General features: G+C 38.9%; 1 protein-coding gene across 1 annotated transcript; it reads left to right on the plus strand.

The window, feature by feature from the left end:
- Positions 1–11855: 11855 nt before the first annotated feature.
- On the plus strand, positions 11856–13704 carry LOC148550488 (uncharacterized). Its single transcript, XM_088493110.1, has 2 exons — positions 11856–12654; positions 12746–13704. The coding sequence occupies exons 1-2, from the start codon at positions 11856–11858 to the stop codon at positions 13702–13704; spliced, it is 1758 nt and encodes a 585-aa protein (XP_088349236.1).
- Positions 13705–18840: the final 5136 nt, after the last annotated feature.

An 18840-nucleotide genomic window follows, 5' to 3' on the forward strand; every position in this document is an offset into this window, starting at 1 on the left:
TCGACTTCATAGTTGGCTTCGAACTCCTCTTCACTGTCGTTGTTATCTTCTTCCCAATTTATATCCCCGAGCTCATCAACATTGACCTCCTTGCCAACCGCATCCAGTCCCGATTGCTGTTCGAACTCAACGTACAGCTCTATCATCGGCACGTGAAATCGAGTTTGTTGATAAATATAGAACATCTGCTGCATACTTGCGTCGTCATTGATGGCCATTATTTGACACTATATCAACCCACCAAATACTTGTACATGATTTCTGTATAAAATGTTGCTCACCCTTTTCGAAATGTGACTTTGTATGTCATCACAAAGATCATTTTGCAACTCTACAAAACTCATGGTGTATGGAATAGCAAATAAAAATGGACATTCACAAACAAAAGTCACTCCTTTGTATGTGTTTGGTATAATTTCACCGTTATAATACACTCGCAAATTTGCAATATCTTCCATAACTTCAACCTCACATAACTCGACTTTTTTCACACAACTAACTGCCAAAAAAATTCACAACTATGACATATATGCAAGAAAGAAGATTAGGAGGAATAGAAGTAGAGTGAGGAACTTTGAATGAATCCTGCTTCGTATTTATAGGCAATACTTTTGTTTAAAATATTTTTTCTTCACAAAACGCAACCTACGTTTTATGCTTTCAAAAATAATTTTCTGACACTTTAAAAGCGCAACCTGTATTTTGTGGCTTTAAAAAAAATCTGACACACAAAAAACGTAAGCTACGTTTTATTTTTTCAAAAAAAAAAAATAAATCAATAAACGCAAGCTGCGTTTTGGGCCAAAAGAAAAAGATTTTTTTGAAAACTCTTAAAAAAATAAAACGCAGGTTGGGTTTGTTTAGTTTCATAAACAAAAAAAAAAAAATAAAAAACAAATGAAAAAGGTAAAATGTAGGTTGCGTTTTATATTAACACTATAAGAGTAAAATTTTTTTGTATATGTCCATTTCATTGTAGTACACAAAAATTTTTTTCATATAAAAAAAATTAACCACTTAAAAATTGGGACTTAGGTTTTGATTTGACAAAAAATTGAGGAAGAAGGAACTTTTAGAAAGTAAAGATTTGAATGATAATATGTCGACATTACTCGCACCAACAATAACATAGAATTGAAAATTAACGATATATTTTACATACTAATATTTAGTTAAAAATGTCAAATAGATATAATTTTTTATGATTATAAAATTTATTTAAATTAATCATGATCAATTTTAACAGTATATTAATTTTTTATAGTTAAAAATAACTATTAACTCTTATAAACTAAATAATTGTATATTCTCATCAGTGTCAACCATTTCATTGTACTCTTGAATTGCACAAAAATTCCAGAATGTCAAGTGTTGGTGTATAAGTAATGTCACACAATATCCATATCTGGAATTTCTTTTTTTTTTTTTTCAATCTATACCACAAAATCTCACGGTTTAAAAAATCTAAAAATTAAGATGCATCTAAGAGTTAGAATTATATTTCGTATTTTGAAAGCGACAAAAATTAGTGTTCAATTCAAGTAGAACTTTTAATTTTTGTATTTGTTCTATTTATACATCAATACTAATACGCTCCATAAAAATAAAAAATACAGTACTCTTTGAAAATTAATTTATTAATAAAAGTAAAAAAAATAAAATATTTTAAATTGTAAATTTGACATATATTATATATTATCCATCATTAACTCTCTTTCTCCTTTCTATTTATCCTAAGTCCCTAACTAACGTGAAACTGTAATGCCAACCACCATCACTAGTCAATGCTATGTTGTTGTCATCACCGCTTGTACCACCACGCCTTCATTTGTGTTTCCCCCATTTAGGTGTGACTTCTCCTAAGAAGCAAGTTATGTTCATGCAATATGTTTGTGGTGCTTTATTTTAAAAGATTTTTTTTTTATATTTTGTTTGTATTGGAGATATGAGCAACCCTAAAAGGTTGTTAACTTTTTAGAAATAAGATTCTCTAATTAATTCTATTGTATAAATAGAAGATTATGATTCTGTTGTAAAGAACAAAAAAATAACATGATAATTATTCTATTTTAATTTTTAATTTAAATCTCTTGTCAATTTCTCTCTTTTCTGTATTCTTTCGTTTCTGTTAATTTGGATGTAGAAAAAAAATAAAAAAAATAAAAAAATAAGAAAAAAGAAAATAAGAAATAAAATAAAAAAATAATTTTTTGTGTCTTATTTAAATAAAAAATAAATAAAAAAATATTTTTATTTAGATGAAAAAAATAAAAAAAAAATTATAAAGACATAAAATTACATTAATATTTTTATCTATATTATATGTAAATATTTACTAATAATAAAAAATAAATATATAATTTTATTAATATTTGTCACATTTTTTTTATTTTCATTTCATCTTTAGAGTAAAAATATTTTAATAAGTCTCATCCTATTTTTATTTCACTCTATTTTTTCTTCTCATTTAAATAACAAAAAATTCATTTATTTATTTATTTATTTTCAAATTTTCCCAAACAATGTGTTAATTAGGATATTACATGAAAAGCACCCATGAAACGGGGCATTTTTTGCTTGACACTTTCTTTAATGGGACCATTTCATGCCTGGCACCATGAACTGGCCGTGCCCAGCCTAGCGCCAGGAAAATGACCACGTTAAAAAAAAATAATAATAAAATGTGAGTGATGTTAGTTTACAGAAATTAATTTGGTTATGGATAAAAGATTAGTGATAAACTTATATAAGGATGTATGGTGTGTTGTCCACAAATGTAGATCTGCATTGATCAGAGACCTGCAAAACGCAGGTAACATTTGTAGGTATTGGATTAAAAAAAATGCAGGCCCTGCAAAATGCAAGCTGCGATTGGTGAGAGAAGGAACCAGCAAGCGAAACGTGTCCTACATGCCGACAGGTCCAGGTGTTGACCAACTTGGAACTGCACAAAAACGCAGGACAGAGCCAAATGCAGGTTGCGTTTTGCAGGCTCCCTAGCTGCATGCGCGCCATGTATTCTCGAAAAGTGTTCAGTTTAGTCCTTATAAGCGAAAAACGCATATTGGAAGGGAAGCAAAATTAAAAAATAGTTACTGAAGCAAAGTGAGAATTGAGAAATAGTTGAAGGAGAGTGAGGAAGTAGTTAACTATGAAAGAGCTTGCTGAAGAAGAATAACTGTACGGTATAGGGGAAAAAAATGGTGCGTGACTATACCAAACCAGAAGATCATATTATTGTGTATTTGGATCATCCTCAATTTGTAAGTAATTTTTTTAATATTTAACAATAAATATATAGATTTATTCAAATTTTATTTATTTGTGTTGTAATTAGTAGTATTGGGATTATTAATATTATTATAACTAATATTATGTTGTTATTTATTTTTCATTACAGTTTAATTTTTTAATACTGTTATTATATTATTATTGTTATTAATAGGCAAATTAATCTCTGTTTTGTTAGTGACGTTGTTGTTGTTATTGTTGTTGTTGTTACGAAAAAAAACTTTTAACACATCACAAAACACAGGCTACGTTTGGGTTAAAACAAATAAAATTTTTGTTTGAAAAGTCTGCAAAAAGTAAAACGCAATTCACATTTGTTCTCTTTTTGAAAAAAAATAAAAAATAAAAACAGGCCAAAAGTAAAACATATCTTATGTTTTACACCTAACACTATAGTAAGGAAAAAATTTTTCATGCATCCAAATTTTTCACTAAATTTTCATCTAACGGCTCTCAGATATCAACTTAATGTGAAGTCGCTTGAGTTTTCACTGATTTTTAAATATTCACATTTTTTGCAAGGTGCGTATAAATATAAAAATAGTCTAATCAATTAAAATTAATATTATAGTAACTCCAAACATATTCATTATTTACCACTTAGTAATGGATCCATGGACTAACTTCGATCGCAACAAGTTAAATATTAACGGACTAGACCAAATCCACTGGTGTGTAAGATAAATGGATTGTTCTACTGCTTTACTTTGTGAATCATTCCTTCTGTTTTTTTTTTTTTTTTTCACTTTTTATGGATTGAACCATGAATTAAAAAAGTTCACTAAAAATACAAAAAAAAAAAAATTGCAAAATCAGACTTTCACGAGTTACACTGATAACATCTTTCCACGGTCCTACTCATTTTGGACTTTCATGATCATGAACAAGAGCTGAATTCTCGAAGGCTACATTTAGAAAGAAGACATAAATTAAAAATAGAAATTGAATTAAATTTTCGTATTATATTTAGTATAAAATATATTAGACAGAATTATATCTTAATATTATATTTAATTTAAAATAAATATAAAAACTAAAAAATAAATTTAAAGTTTAAAAATTAAATAAAATATTTTTAAAAATATTAAAATTAAAATTTTATATTCTATAATATTTAATCATTAAACATAATATTTAATTTTAATTTTTCAGTCAAAATCTTAAAAGTCAAACATAGCTGAATAAAACAAAGTCGTACCCCATACACAAAAACGTACATAAATTTAATCATCATAAATAATGTATTTATATATATCAAGGTTCTTAAAATCGGACCGGACCGGTCGGTCTGACCGGTTTAACTGTGAACCGATAGTTTTTACGGTTTGGTTCAACACCAAAAACCGGCAGAATCAAAATCATTTCTAAACCGTTGAACCGGTCGAAAATCGGTCGATCGAACCGAACCGGAACCCGGCCGGTTTTCTTATTTTGCCCAAAAATGCCAACGCAGGCGTTTAGCATTCAATCGAACACCCCAGCCCTACCAACCCTAACTCCCTCTAATTCTCCAACAGCGCAGCACACTCCCTCTCTCGTCCCTCCCATCACCCTCGAGCTGGCGGTTCCTCTCAACACCGGCGAGCTCAATCCCTCCCTTTCGTTCAGCCGCCGAACTGCTCCTGACGCTGTCGCCGGTTGGAGCTTCGAAGCTCACTCGGTCCCTCACTCAGCTAACGTCTCAGACTCTCAGCAGTGGAAGCACAGTCGCCGGGCTTGCCTCCTGCCTCTGTCGCGTAGCTCTGTTCCTCCGTCGCAAACTTTGCTCCTCCGTCGCAAGCTCTGTTCCTGCCTCCGTCGCCAGTTCTGTTCATGCCTCCGTCGCCAGCTCTGTTCTTCTAGGTATTTTACTATTTTTTTCACTGATTGTTCGGTCTTCTTCTTGGTTTGAACTTTGAAGTTCTGAAATTGTTGTTCTTTGGTCTTCTTCTTCGGTCTTCTTCTTCGATTTTTGTCCATTTTTAGTGTGACTGTTTTCAATTTTTGGTCTTCTTCTTCTTTACTGATGGCTCGTTCCCTCTGTTAGTTTGTTACTCTGTTTTAGTGTGACTGTTTTCTAATTGCTCAATGGCTCGATTGCTCTGTTAGTTTACTGATGGCTCTGTTAGTTTGTTATCTGGCTTATACTAGTTGCTGATGGCTCCTAATTTTTTTGCTGGCCTCTCGTAGACTGTATGGTTCTGATTCAGTGATTCCAGAACGCCTAATGTTGATGTTTTTGTGTTTTGCTGCTTTGTATTTGTTAATTTGTTGAATGGCTGAATGCTTTGTATTTGATAATTTGTTAGAATGTATGGTTCTGAATTCTGATTCAGTACGCCTAATGTTAATGAATACTTGTATTTGAATTCTGATTCATGATTCCAGAACGCCTAATTTGTTAGAATGTTGATGAATACTTGTATTTGAATGGCTGAAATTCTGCTTTGTATTTGAATACTTGAATGGCTGAATGCTGTAGGCTGTAGGCAGAAATCCCTTGTGTTGAATGGCTGAATGCCTGAGGCAGATATGGTCTTGTGTTGTGGTTAAGAATATGCTGTTAATTTCCATTGTGTTTGGCTCCTGCTTTAGGTTAAGAACATGGTTGATTTTCATTGTTAATGTTTGTTGCTGTTTTGTAGTTGCTGTTTTGTAATTGCTGGTTGCAGGTTTAGTGTGATTATTGGTTAATGTTTTGTAATGTTTGGTGCTGAAGGCTGATTGTTGAGTTCAGATATAGTTGTTTATTTTGACTTGGGTAAAGAGACTTATGGTCATTTATAGTTGCTGGTTTTGCTGGTTTTGGAATGTTGAATGCTGGTTTTGCTGAAATATTTTGGCCACTAGAGCTTCTTTGATCAACTTCTGCTGAGAATATGCTATACACAGGTCTAGGATCACTTGATCAGAGAATCTTGACTCCCCACGAACGTAAGATAATTGGTGAAGGTCTCTCCCATGCCATAAGATTCTATCACACCTTGAGAAAAAAGCATGCATTATTTTGATTGTTTTGTATTTCCATTAACCACTTCTCTGATTGTTTTGTATTTCCAATAACCACTTCTCTGATCTTTATGTTGACATTTAATATTTGATATTTTTTATATTATTTAACTTGAGTTTGTATATTAATAAGAGTATATGAATTTGATTGATGACATTTAAGGTAGTTTTTTAAATTTGAAAATTATTTTAATATTTATATTAGGGTAAAAAACCTTAATAAGCCAAGTCAAGAATCATGTAACGTAAATACGCCAAAGCAAAAATCGTTTCAGCAATAAGCCAAATCATATTTTTATATAATTCGAACCATGCTGGTTCGAATTCCATTTCTACATAATTCGAACCAGCTTGGTTCGAATTATACACAAATACATGTATACACGTAATTCGAACCAGCTTGGTTCGAATTACACACAAACACAGGCACACACTAATTCGAACCAGCTTGGTTCGAATTACACACAGTAATTCATGGTATAATTCGAATTATGCTGTTAAAAAATTAATAATTTATTTAAAAAAATTTATTAAAAAAATTAATAATTTAAAAAATAAAAAATATATATTTTTATTTCATACGTTAAAAAAAGCTAACAAAATATTTAATTACGAGACTTCTTTAAAATATTAATGAGCTATCAATTCGAATTCCATACAATACTTTTCTGTCCATTTTTAATAGTTCATGAATATTTTTTAATAAAATTTTTTAATAAATTTTTTTAAATTATAGTACAAAAAATATTTTATCCTATGCAAAACAATTTAAAAAAAATGGCTTAAAAAATGTTAGGAGTACTATAAAAATTTGTAATGTTATAATAACTTAGGTAAATACATGCATGTACTCAAATTTTAAATAAAATACTCTACATAGTCAATAATAATTTAGAAATGAAAGAAAATATTTTATTCCATACAAAATAATTAAAAAATATATTTTATTCTATACAAAATAATTTTAAAAAATGGCTTAAAAGATGTTATGGGTACTATAAAAGTTTGTAATATTCTAGTGATTTAGGTAAATACATGATAAAAATAATTTTTCTTTAATTTCTAAATTATTAGTGACTATGTGGAGTATTTCTTTAATGTCTTAAGTCATTGGGACATTACAAATTTTTATAGTACTTCTAACATCTTTTAAGCCATTTTTTAAATTATTTTGCATAGAATAAAATATTTTTTTATGATATAATTTAAATAAATTTATTAAAAAATATTCATGATAATTTTTTAATAAAATTATTTAAATTATATGGTGAGATATTACATGATTCGAATTACGCATAGGGAAGTTCGAATTACTCTGATTCAAATGATATGGTGAGCAATTCGAATTCTATAGAATACTCTTCTGCCCATTCTTGATAGCTCATGAATATTTTTTAATAAATTTATTTAAATTATACCACAAAAAAATATTTTATTCTATGCAAAATAATTTAAAAAATGGCTTAAAAGATGTTAGAAGTACTATAAAAATTTGTAATGTCCTAATGACTTAGGACATTAAAGAAATACTCCACATAGTCACTAATAATTTAGAAATTAAAGAAAAAATATTTTTATCATGTATTTACCTAAATCACTAGAATATTACAAACTTTTATAGTACTCATAACATCTTTTAAGCCATTTTTTAAAATTATTTTGTATAGAATAAAATATATTTTTTAATTATTTTGTATGGAATAAAATATTTCCTTTCATTTCTAAATTATTATTGACTATGTAGAGTATTTTATTTAAAATTTGAGTACATGCATGTATTTACCTAAGTTATTATAACATTATAAATTTTTACAGTACTCCTAACATTTTTTAAGCCATTTTTTTAAAATTGTTTTGCATAGAATAAAATATTTTTTGTACTATAATTTAAAAAAATTTATTAAAAAATATTTATGAACTATTAAAAATGGACAGAAAAGTATTGTATGGAATTCGAATTGATAGCTCATTAATATTTTAAAGAAGTCTCGTAATTAAATATTTTGTTAGCTTTTTTTAACGTATGAAATAAAAATATATATTTTTTTAATTTTTAAATTATTAATTTTTTTAATAAATTTTTTTAAATAAATTATTAATTTTTTAACATCATAATTCGAATTATACAATGAATTACTGTGTGTAATTCGAACCAAGCTGGTTCGAATTAGTGTGTGCGTGTGTTTATGTGTAATTCGAACCAAGCTGGTTCGAATTATGTGTGTGCGTGTGTGCGTGTGTAATTCGAACCAAGCTGGTTCGAATTACGTGTGTGCGTGTGTTTGTGTATAATTCGAACCAAGCTGGTTCGAATTATGTAGAAATGGAATTCGAACCAGCATGGTTCGAATTATATAAAAATATGATTTGACTTATTGCTGAAACGATTTTCGCTTTGGCGTATTTACGTTACATGATTCTTGACTTGGCTTATTAAGGTTTTTTACCCTAATATAAATATTAAAATAATTTTCAAATTTAAAAAACTACCTTAAATGTCATCAATCAAATTCATATACTCTTATTAATATACAAACTCAAGTTAAATAATATAAAAAATATCAAATATTAAATGTCAACATAAAGATTTATCAATCAGAGAAGTGGTTATTGGAAATACAAAACAATCAGAGAAGTGGTTAATGGAAATACAAAACAATCAAAATAATGCATGCTTTTTTCTCAAGGTGTGATAGAATCTTATGGCATGGGAGAGACCTTCACCAATTATCTTACGTTCGTGGGGAGTCAAGATTCTCTGATCAAGTGATCCTAGACCTGTGTATAGCATATTCTCAGCAGAAGTTGATCAAAGAAGCTCTAGTGGCCAAAATATTTCAGCAAAACCAGCATTCAACTATATTTTAGGATGTTTATTTATAATTTATTCATTATTTTATTTTAAAACGGTTTTTTCGGTTGAACCATCGATTAAACTGGTTAGACCATTAAACCATTAAACCAGTAGCTAGAGCGGTTTGATGGCCGGTCCGATTTTCCGAACCTTGATATATATACCCAATTAGTCTGGCTTATTACTAAATTTAAAGGCTCTGCAAAGAATTCAAGCATATCTTCTTCAAACAAGCAAGCTTTTAAGATAATATAAAGGTTTAATTACTTTGTTAGTTTTTATAATTTTATAAAATTTTTAATTAAATTTTTATATTTTTTTAATTGAGTTCTTACACTAATTTTTTTTTAATTAGGTCCTTTTTGATAGTAATTGGTTTCATTATATAGAAATCTAATTAAAAAAAAATTAGTACAATAACTCAAATAAAAAAAAATATAAAGAATCAATTAAAAAAATATTTGGTATAAAAACTCAACTAAAAAAATATATAAAAATTTAATTAAAAATTTTGTAAAATTATAAAAATTAATAGAGTAATTAAACCTAATATAAACTAATCAAAGTCTATTTCCAAGTAAGATTTTTAATTCCCCACCATATGAATCCCCATATGGATGAAATCGAAGTTAAATTTAAGTACATAACTGATAATAACTACCGCATTCGCAATTGAATATTTTTTTGTAGGGTTGCTTAGTGTACAGATTAAAGTTCATATAGATATACAGATTTATTTTCATTTTGTTTCACATGCATGTCGACACGTGTTGTCCTTTGTTGCAATATGCAACTGGCGCAGAGGAGGTGACGAGAGCTCATGGAAGTTGCGATAGAACCGGTTTGGTGGGGATGTAGTCAAACGGAATTTTGAACATCCCGCGTTCCGTTGGAACGAGGCTCATGACATGGGCCTTGTTTGGGGCAAAAAAGAAAACAGATAGCAAGCATGCACTTGGATCTTCGCTTTGCACGCTGAGCCATCACCGCACTTCTAGCCACATTCTCACTAAATGTTGAAAACAATTATCTCCATTATCGTATCACAATGACCCCGTTAGGTATATTTTTCTTATTTAAAAACGCATTGCACCTTTTTATCGTACATTTGACATATACTAGACTTATGTTATCCTAAGGAAGACATATATAAAAAGTATGAGTTTTTATGCAAATAGAGATAATTAGATAAATTGATTAAAATTATAATCCACATGTAGGGCTTGAAAACACCAAATTCACTGTTCTAATTTTTTTTTTGTGGTGTTTGAACGTATAATTTTATTTGGCACGAAATTATGATTAAATATTTAATGCGCAAAGAATAATTTTTCGGGATAAGTTGGCTTAATTTTTTTAAGTGATCAATTACGTTTATATTTCTTAATAGTTGACTTGCTCTTTTAGTATTAATCAATATTAAAGGTGGTCCATAATTTCTTGTTGAAGCCTGTAGTTCACAGTGCATGATATTTTTATAAAATAATGCTACCCCATGTTATTTTTTAAACAATTTCCACCGTAAACAATTATTTAGATCACTAAAAGATATAAGAATATCAGATACAAGACTTGGTTTGATCACTAATAGATCAAATGTACAAAGTCAATAATTTTATCCATGAACTACTGTTCGGTAGGTCGGGTACCGGACGGTTCGGGTTGAAACCCTGCGGACAACGTTTCGAATAATGGAGGGGCTCGTCTGGTCGTGATTCCCTGGTCCCGAATGAGCGAGGTCCCGAGTACTTCGAATGGAGAAGGGGGGTGCCACCTGCAAAGACACTCCGACGCTCTTGTCAGAATATGTGCAGGCGGTGAGGGAAAGGTGTGTCACGTACCTTGGGGGGAGAGCCAGTCTCCCCTTATATATATATGTCAGTAGTGGGCCCTTGCAGTGAGCTGGCCCACACCCTCAGAGATGTTGTCTCATGGCTGTGTGCGAACCGTACGGGACGCGTGTCCGGGTCGGGTGGAGGACGCGCCATTGGGCCGGCGAGAGATCGGGTCGGGCTGACCCGCATGAGATTTGGGCCAGGCCGTAACAGTGCCCCCGACGCGTCAGCGATGGCCGTGGGGCCATGGGTGGCGCGTGATGTCTATACTCATGCGTTGTTGCTGGGTCGGCAGATCGTGGGAGGGACGCGTCTCTTGTGCGCGTGTCCCTTGATCTGCTGTGGCATTTGTTTGCCGTTTCGGTTTCCGCGCTGGGCATTTAATGCTCATAATGACTCGAAAAATCCTGTGTGCAAAGACTATTTTGCCCCCGCTTCTTTTCGCGCTTCTTTGGGGGTGGTTTTTAAACAGTTTTCTTCCTATCCACCTCCCACTTTTATCATTTCTATCTTCTTCTCTCCCTAACATCCAAAGCTTCCTGCGTGAACCCCTTCCTGCTTCAGCTCCCAGCCCAGATTTCCTTCATCGTTCCAGGTAATTTTCTGGTTTCTTTCTTTTGATGTCCGCGCTATGCTCTGTTGTTTGTGTGATTTATCATTTGCATCTATTGCATGGCTGATTTTATTTTGTTGAGAGGTTTTTTCAGTGTTGGGATAGGTGGGTTAGGGTAGGGGTACCATTCCAGGATAGTCTTTTTTGGGTGGTTTGTGAGGTAGGCGTAGGTTTTTGGCCGTATCTGGTCATGATTGAGTTGAAAAGGTGTAGTTTTTGAGTTTTTTCGGGCTCCCGACCTCTTAGACTAACGGAGTGGTACCCCGCTGTAGGTATGCCTCGCGTTGTCTCCCGGGCTTCCGGATCCGCTGCGGCTTATGACCCGTATGCTTGGGTGACTGACGATATAAGGAGTTCGCCCAACCAGATGGGCTTGGAGGAGTTGACGGAGTTCCGGCAAGCCGGTTACCTGTGTGGGGGTACTGACGAGGAGGCCAACTATGAGTCCATTGTCCCGCTTCCTCGCGAGCGTATTTATGAGCTCAATTTTCATTCTCCTCGCGTCCCCGATTGGATCTGGTTTTACAAATCCATGTTCACACAAGTCGGTGTTCGGATCCCGTTTTCCGATTTTCAAATGGCGCTGCTGAATCGGATATCCGTCTGTCCGTCTCAACTTCATCCGAACAGCTGGGCTTCTATCCGCTGCTTCGAGATGGTCTGCGAGTATTTAGAGCTGCCGGTATCGGTGGACGTCTTTCTTTTTTATTTCAACCTTACCAACCCCTCCAAACAGGGGAAGGCGAGAAAAGGGTTTCTTTCTTTCCGTGCTGCCCAGGGTAGGAAGATTTTTAGCCTTTTTGAGGATTCCTACCATGGTTTTAAGGATAAGTATTTTAAGGTTCGTCCCGTCAAGGGTCGCCATCCCTTCTGGTTGTCGTTAGAGGGGGAGCGCCTTATCCAGACTTACTGGAGCTTTGGTGCGGGGTCGAATCCTTTTGTGAAAGTATCGTACAAGAGGTTGTCGGCTGTAGATAAGAATATAGCGAACGTTCTTCTCGCTATCTTTGAAAAGAATCCTGTGAATCCCCATCTTCTTATGGGTGAACGGGAGGCCGGCCGGAGCTATATTCGTGAGTTACCCTTTTTGTTTGTCTATGTTTCTTTATCGTTGTTATTCGTCTTTCCGGTTTGACGACTAACGTTCTTGTTCTTTATTCGCAGTGGAAATGTCTGCCACAGTGACCGGTCTCGAGAACCTGATGAAGACCTTTTTTGAGGCTAGTGATGATGAGAATGCCGAAGAAAAGGGGGCCGGCAGGTCGGAGGGTCCGTCAGGGGAAAAGGAGGGTCAGGCTTCCCCTGCCCAGGATGAGGAGACGTCGGGAAAGCAGGGCCTAGGGGGTCAAGTTTCCCCTGCCCGGGAGGAGGGACCTGCCGACGGGAAGGCGACCCTCTCCCCCCATCCAGATAGCGACGTAGAGCTTATCCATACTCCCAAAAAGCGAAAGATGTCTTCCAGCCCGGAGGGGGTCCTAACCGTAATGGAAAGGAATTTTGATGCCTCCAAGTTCATTGACTCCCAGTTGATACCCGGGACGGAAGAGCATTTTCATGCAACCGAGCTGTCCGGGCAGGCGAGGTGGATGTATCGCACCTTGCTTCGTGGGGCCGTGATAGCTCGGAAGGCTGAGTTTGAGCTATCTGGGATGGAGGCGCTTCGGAGGAAGCTTGAGTCTTCTGTTAAGGCGAATAATGACTTTAAGGCTCAAGTTGAGCTCCTCCAGGGTCAGCTGTCCGAGATGGGGGGAAAGCTTAATGCTGCCGAGGAGAAGTCGTCGTTTGTTGCGGAGAGGCTGAAGGCGTCTGATGAGACCGTGGCTCGGCTTCTGGAGCGTGAGATGACATTAGAAAATCAACTGAACGCCGCTCAGGGTCGAGTTGTCGCTTTGGAAGAGGAGCGGGAGCAGGCTATCTCGGAGGCGAAGGCCGCTAAGGCAGAGGCCGTTGATCTTAAGAAGAAGCTTAAGGTGGCCAAGGAGCAAGGGAAGAATGCCATCTTGATGACCGAAGATGCCCTGAAGGCCCAGCTGAAGATTGCTGCTCCTGATTTCGAGATCTCGTCAATTGGTGTTTTCAAGACTATCCAGGACGGGAAGATTGTCGATATGCCGAGGAAGTGAAGTCTTGTAACTTAGGATGTTTTGTAATGTATTTGTCGAACAACTTGTTGATGCTTTGTCGTTTTGTTTGCCTTGAACAATTTTACGTGTTCGTTGCGCGTTTTGACGCTTTGTAAGTTATCATCGTTTCATTGCTATGATTTCTTGCTTGTTTCATTATTTCGTCGTGTTGTCGTTTTCGTGTTACCGTTTATTTTGGGCGGGCTTATGTCTTGTGCCCGTCTTGCCATTTTCGTATTTGGTAGCAGTTCGGACCGGTTCGGTCGCGTAGTCGTTGAATTGGTTGGGGCCTATGAGCCGTCTGGCTCCCGGGGTGATCAGTCCCGGGGTGCCGTTTTAGATTTTGGTCACGAGGGACAGATATCAAGTAAGAGAGTTTAAACAAAACATTTGAACAAGTAAAAATTACTCGACAATAAGTATTTGACAAGGTAAGTAAACAAGTTGAAATAACATGTGGACGGGGCGAATACTAACTCTCTGGCTAGGCTATTTGGTCGTTGAGCCGGTGGGTCAGGAGTAGAACCTCTTTAGGTTGCTCGCGTTCCATGTTCTGGGTATTTCCTTGCCGTCTAGTTTTTCGAGTTTGTAAGCGCCCTTGCCGAGTACCTCCCTTACCCTGTAGGGGCCTTCCCAATTTGCCGCCAGCTTGCCTTCTCCTGGGGTCGGGACGCCGATGTCGTTGCGTCGTAGGACGAGGTCCCCTTCTTCGAAGTCTCGTTTGAGGACTCGTGCGTTGTAACGCAGGGCTATTCTTTGTTTCAGCGCCGTTTCTGTTAGGTGAGCCATCTCCCTTGTTTCTTCGATCAGGTCTTTCTCAACCGCTTCGCTCATGCCCGCGAGGAGTAGTCGGGGGCTTGGTTCGCCGATTTCGACCGGTATTACCGCGTCGACCCCATAGGTTAGGCGAAAGGGGGTTTCCCCCGTGGCACTTTGCTCGGTTGTCCGGTAAGACCATAAGACTGAGGGGAGTTCATCGGCCCAGTTTCCCTTCTTACTGTCTAGGCGCTTCTTTAGCCCAAGAAGGATGACTTTGTTAGCGGCCTCTACCTGCCCGTTTGTTTGGGGGTGTTCTACTGAGGAGAACTTTTGCTTTATCCCCAGGCCAGAGAGGAATTCCATGAACTTCTTGTCGGTGAACTGGGTTCCATTGTCCGAGATAACGACCTCTGGGATGCCGAAACGGGTTATCACCTGCCTCCACATGAACTTCCGGCAGTTGGAGGACGATATGGTGGCTAGTGGTTCAGCCTCTACCCATTTGGTGTAGTAGTCGATAGCTACAATGAGGTATTTGACTTGTCCTGGGCCGACCGGGAAGGGTCCCAGGAGGTCGACTCCCCATTGTGAAAAAGGACGTGTGGTCGTTAGCGAGCTTAACTCGGAGGCTGGTGCTTTGTGAAAGTTGGCGTTTTGTTGACACTTTGTGCATTTTGTGACAAATTCCTTCGAGTCCTTCATCATTGTTGGCCAGTAGTATCCTGCTCGGACGAGCTTCCTTGCTAGGGCTTTGCCCCCGATGTGATGTCCGCAGCACCCTTCGTGGACTTCTCTAAGCACGTAGTCCATTTGGTCGGGGTGCAAACACTTCAATAGGGGCTGGCTGAGTCCCTTTTTGAATAGTTGTCCTTGTATGATTGCGTATCTGGCCGCCTCCCTTCTTAGAGCTTTGGCCGCCTTCTCATCTTCGGGTAACTTGCCGAGTTCCAGGAAGGTGGTAATGGGATCTAGCCACGAGGGGCTCGCTCCCGTCAGGTGGAGGGCGACCGTTGGTTCCTTCACCATGCCCTGGATGAGCGACCGGTTACCCGATCCTGACTTTGTGCTCGCTAGTTTCGACAAAAGGTCTGCTCGTGTGTTCTTTTCTCTTGGAACGTGCTGGATAATGACCTCCTGGAACTGGCTCATTATTTGCTTAACCTTTTCCAGGTACTTTTGGAGGAGGGGGTCCCGGGCTTGGTAGCTTCCGTTTACCTGCGAGGTGACGACTTGGGAGTCGCTGCATACTTCGACCCTCGTCGCGCCGACTTCCAGAGCCAGAACTAGACCGCCTAGGAGAGCCTCATATTCAGCTTGGTTGTTTGACACTGGGAACTCGAACTTGGTCGATTGCTCATAGATGACCCCTGCTGGGCTTTCCAAGATGACCCCTGCTCCTCCGGACGTTTGGTTGGAGGCTCCGTCCACATGAAGCCTCCACCGTGTGCCCGTTTCCTCGGGAGGATTGCCCGTTACCTCCACCAAGAAGTCGGCCATTGCCTGTGCCTTGATTGCATGTCGAGGTTCATACTGTAGGTCATATTGTGAGAGCTCGATGGCCCAGGTCATCATCCTTCCAGCCAAGTCAGGTTTTTGCAGTATTTGCCGAATCGCCTGATCTGTCCTCACAACTATTCGGTGACTCTGGAAGTATTGTCTTAACCTTCGGGAGGATACTAGGAGCGCCAGCGCCAGTCTTTCCAGTTTGCTGTACCTCATCTCTGGTCCCTGGAGTGCCCTGCTCACGAAGTAGACGGGCTGTTGTGTCCTCGCTTCTTCTGTGACGAGGACCGCGGCAAGCGCTTCCTCGGTTACTGATAGATAGAGGTAGAGTGGTTCTCCGGCTCTGGGTTTCCCGAGGACTGGTGGTGCCGCCAAGATTTGCTTGAAATGGTTGAATGCTTCTTCGCACGCTGGTGTCCATTCGAACGTCATTCCCTTTCTCATTAAGTTGAAGAAAGGTATGGCCTTTGCTGCCGATGCACCGAGGAAACGGGACAAAGCTGTCAATCTCCCAGCGAGTCTTTGGACGTCTTTGATGCAGCCCGGACTTTTCATCTGAAGGATAGCCTGGCATTTTTCGGGATTGGCTTCCACTCCTCTTTGAGTGATCATGAAGCCTAGGAACTTTCCGGCCTCCATGGCGAACGCGCATTTGAGTGGATTAAGCCTCATGCCGTGCTGTCGTAGGGACGAGAAGACATTGTTAAGGTCACTCAGGAGATCGTCAGGTCGGGCGGTTTTTGCGAGTATGTCATCTACGTAGACTTCCACTGTTTTGCCCAGGAGTTCGCTGAATATCTTATTCATCAACCTTTGGTATGTGGCTCCTGCGTTTTTTAGGCCAAATGGCATGACCTTGTAACAGTAGATGCCTCCTGGCGTTATGAACGCCGTTTTTTCCTCGTCAGGTCGGTGCATCGGTATCTGATTATACCCTGAATAGGCGTCCATGAAACTCAGATATCTGTACCCTGCCGCTGCGTCAACGAGCGTGTCAATATTAGGTAGGGGGTAGCAGTCCTTGGGACAAGCCTTGTTGAGGTCAGAGTAGTCTACGCACATTCTCCACCTCCCGTTGTGTTTTTTAACCAGAACCACATTCGACAACCAAGTCGAGTAATCTAGTTCCCGGATGAATCCTGCTTCTAAGAGGCTGGCCGTTTGCTTGGCTACCTCGTCTGCCCTTTCCTGCGACATTTTCCTTCTTCTCTGGGCCACTGGTTTGGCTCCTGCCTTTACGGCCAGGTGGTGTGACATGAGCTGGGGGTCTATTCCTGGCATGTCGGCAGGCGTCCAGGCAAAGAGGTCGGCGTTAGCCCTGATCATTTCCATCAAAGGCTCCTTTATTTCGTGCGGGAGGTTCTTGTTTATGAATGTGAACTTATCGTGCTCCTCGCCGACTCTGATCTTCTCCAAGTCTCCTTCTGGCTCTGGTCTGGGTTTGTCGTCTACCCTGGCGTCCAGGTCGGCCAGGAAAACTCCTGACGCTTCCTTTGATTTTTTTCTGAGAGAAAGGCTGGCATGGTCGCAAGCGACTGCCGTTTCCAAGTCGCCCCGGAGGGATCCCACGGATCCGTCATCGGTGATGAACTTCATCACCAGTAGTTTCGTACTGATGGCTGCCCCCAGATCGTTAATGGTCTTTCTCCCCAGGATGATGTTATAGGCCGTTGAATCTCGTAATATTACAAAGTCAGCCATGATTGTCCTTCGTCTTTGCCCTTGTCCCACAGAGGTCGGGAGTGTGATGATCCCATCTGGCTTTATGAAGTGGTCTCCTAACCCTACCACACCGTGCTGGTGGGTCGTCAGGTCGGAATCTCTCAATCCCAGGGCATCGAAAACGTTTCGGAACATGATGTTTGAGTCTGCCCCCGTGTCTACCAGGATTCGTTTGACGAGGCCGGTTCCGACCCTAGCCGTAATGACCATGGGCGGACTTTCCGGCGCTTCGTCGAACCATTGGTCCTCCGGGCCGAAAGAGATAGGTGGGAGACCTTTAAGGCCTCTACTAGGTGGCGCGGAGATCGCTAAGACCTTGGCATCTTTCTTCTGCGCCGATTTCGACCTCGGGGCGGTATTCCTGGCCGTCACCACATTTACCACCGTGAGACCGTGGTCGTCACCCTCTGGCTCCTGTCGTCGTCTTATTGGTCGGGATCTGTCCTCGTTGTCGTTGTCCCGGTTGCGTCTCCTTGGTTCCCTTATAAGGTGGGAGAAGTCGGCGAGTTTGCCTTCCCTGATAGCTTGCTCGAGGGCGTCCTTTAGGTCAAAGCAGTCTTGGGTCTTGTGCCCATAACCCTTGTGGTACTCGCAGTAGAGGTTCTTGTTTCCTCCTGTCCTGTCCTTCAGTGGTCGGGGCTTCGACAGTATTCCCTTTTCTGCTATCTGTTGGTAAACTTCAGTGATCGAGGCCGTAAGGGGGGTGTAGTTGGTGAACCTCCCAACTCGGGGGAACGGTTTGGATTGTTTGCTCGGACAGCCGTCCTTGGCGTGTTCCTTCGGTCTTTCTCTGGCGTCGAAGTGCCGGGATTGGTTGTAGGCGGGCTGCCGTTTATTGGCAGCCACGACTCGGCTGACTTCCTCGTCGTTAATGTATTCTTTGGCCACGGATTAGATCTCTTGCATCGTCCAGACGGGCTTCGTGGTGAGGTGCTTCCTGAAATCCTCATTCGACAGCCCGTTTGTTAAGCACAAACTTGCCACTGAGTCCGTCAAACCGTCGATTTCCAAGCACTCGTCATTAAAACGGTCCAGGTATTTCCTGGTCGGCTCTCCGGGTCTTTGTGTCACCCCCAGAAAATTGATTGGGTGTTTGGCTTTGACAATCCTAGTTGTGAACTGAGCCAAGAAGGCGCGGCTGATGTCGGTAAA

Source organism: Arachis ipaensis, chromosome B7, assembly GCF_059453495.1.
Source record: "Arachis ipaensis isolate K30076 ecotype BB chromosome B7, ASM5945349v1, whole genome shotgun sequence".
Taxonomy (NCBI): Eukaryota; Viridiplantae; Streptophyta; class Magnoliopsida; order Fabales; family Fabaceae; genus Arachis; species Arachis ipaensis.

Bases quoted from the DNA above. Each gene is read 5' to 3' on its own strand.
- LOC148550488 (XM_088493110.1), top strand. From the start codon at position 11,856: ATGCCTCGCGTTGTCTCCCGGGCTTCCGGATCCGCTGCGGCTTATGAC. The intron at 12,655-12,745 runs GTGAGTTACCCT...CTTTATTCGCAG, and splicing joins GGCCGGCCGGAGCTATATTC to TGGAAATGTCTGCCACAGTG.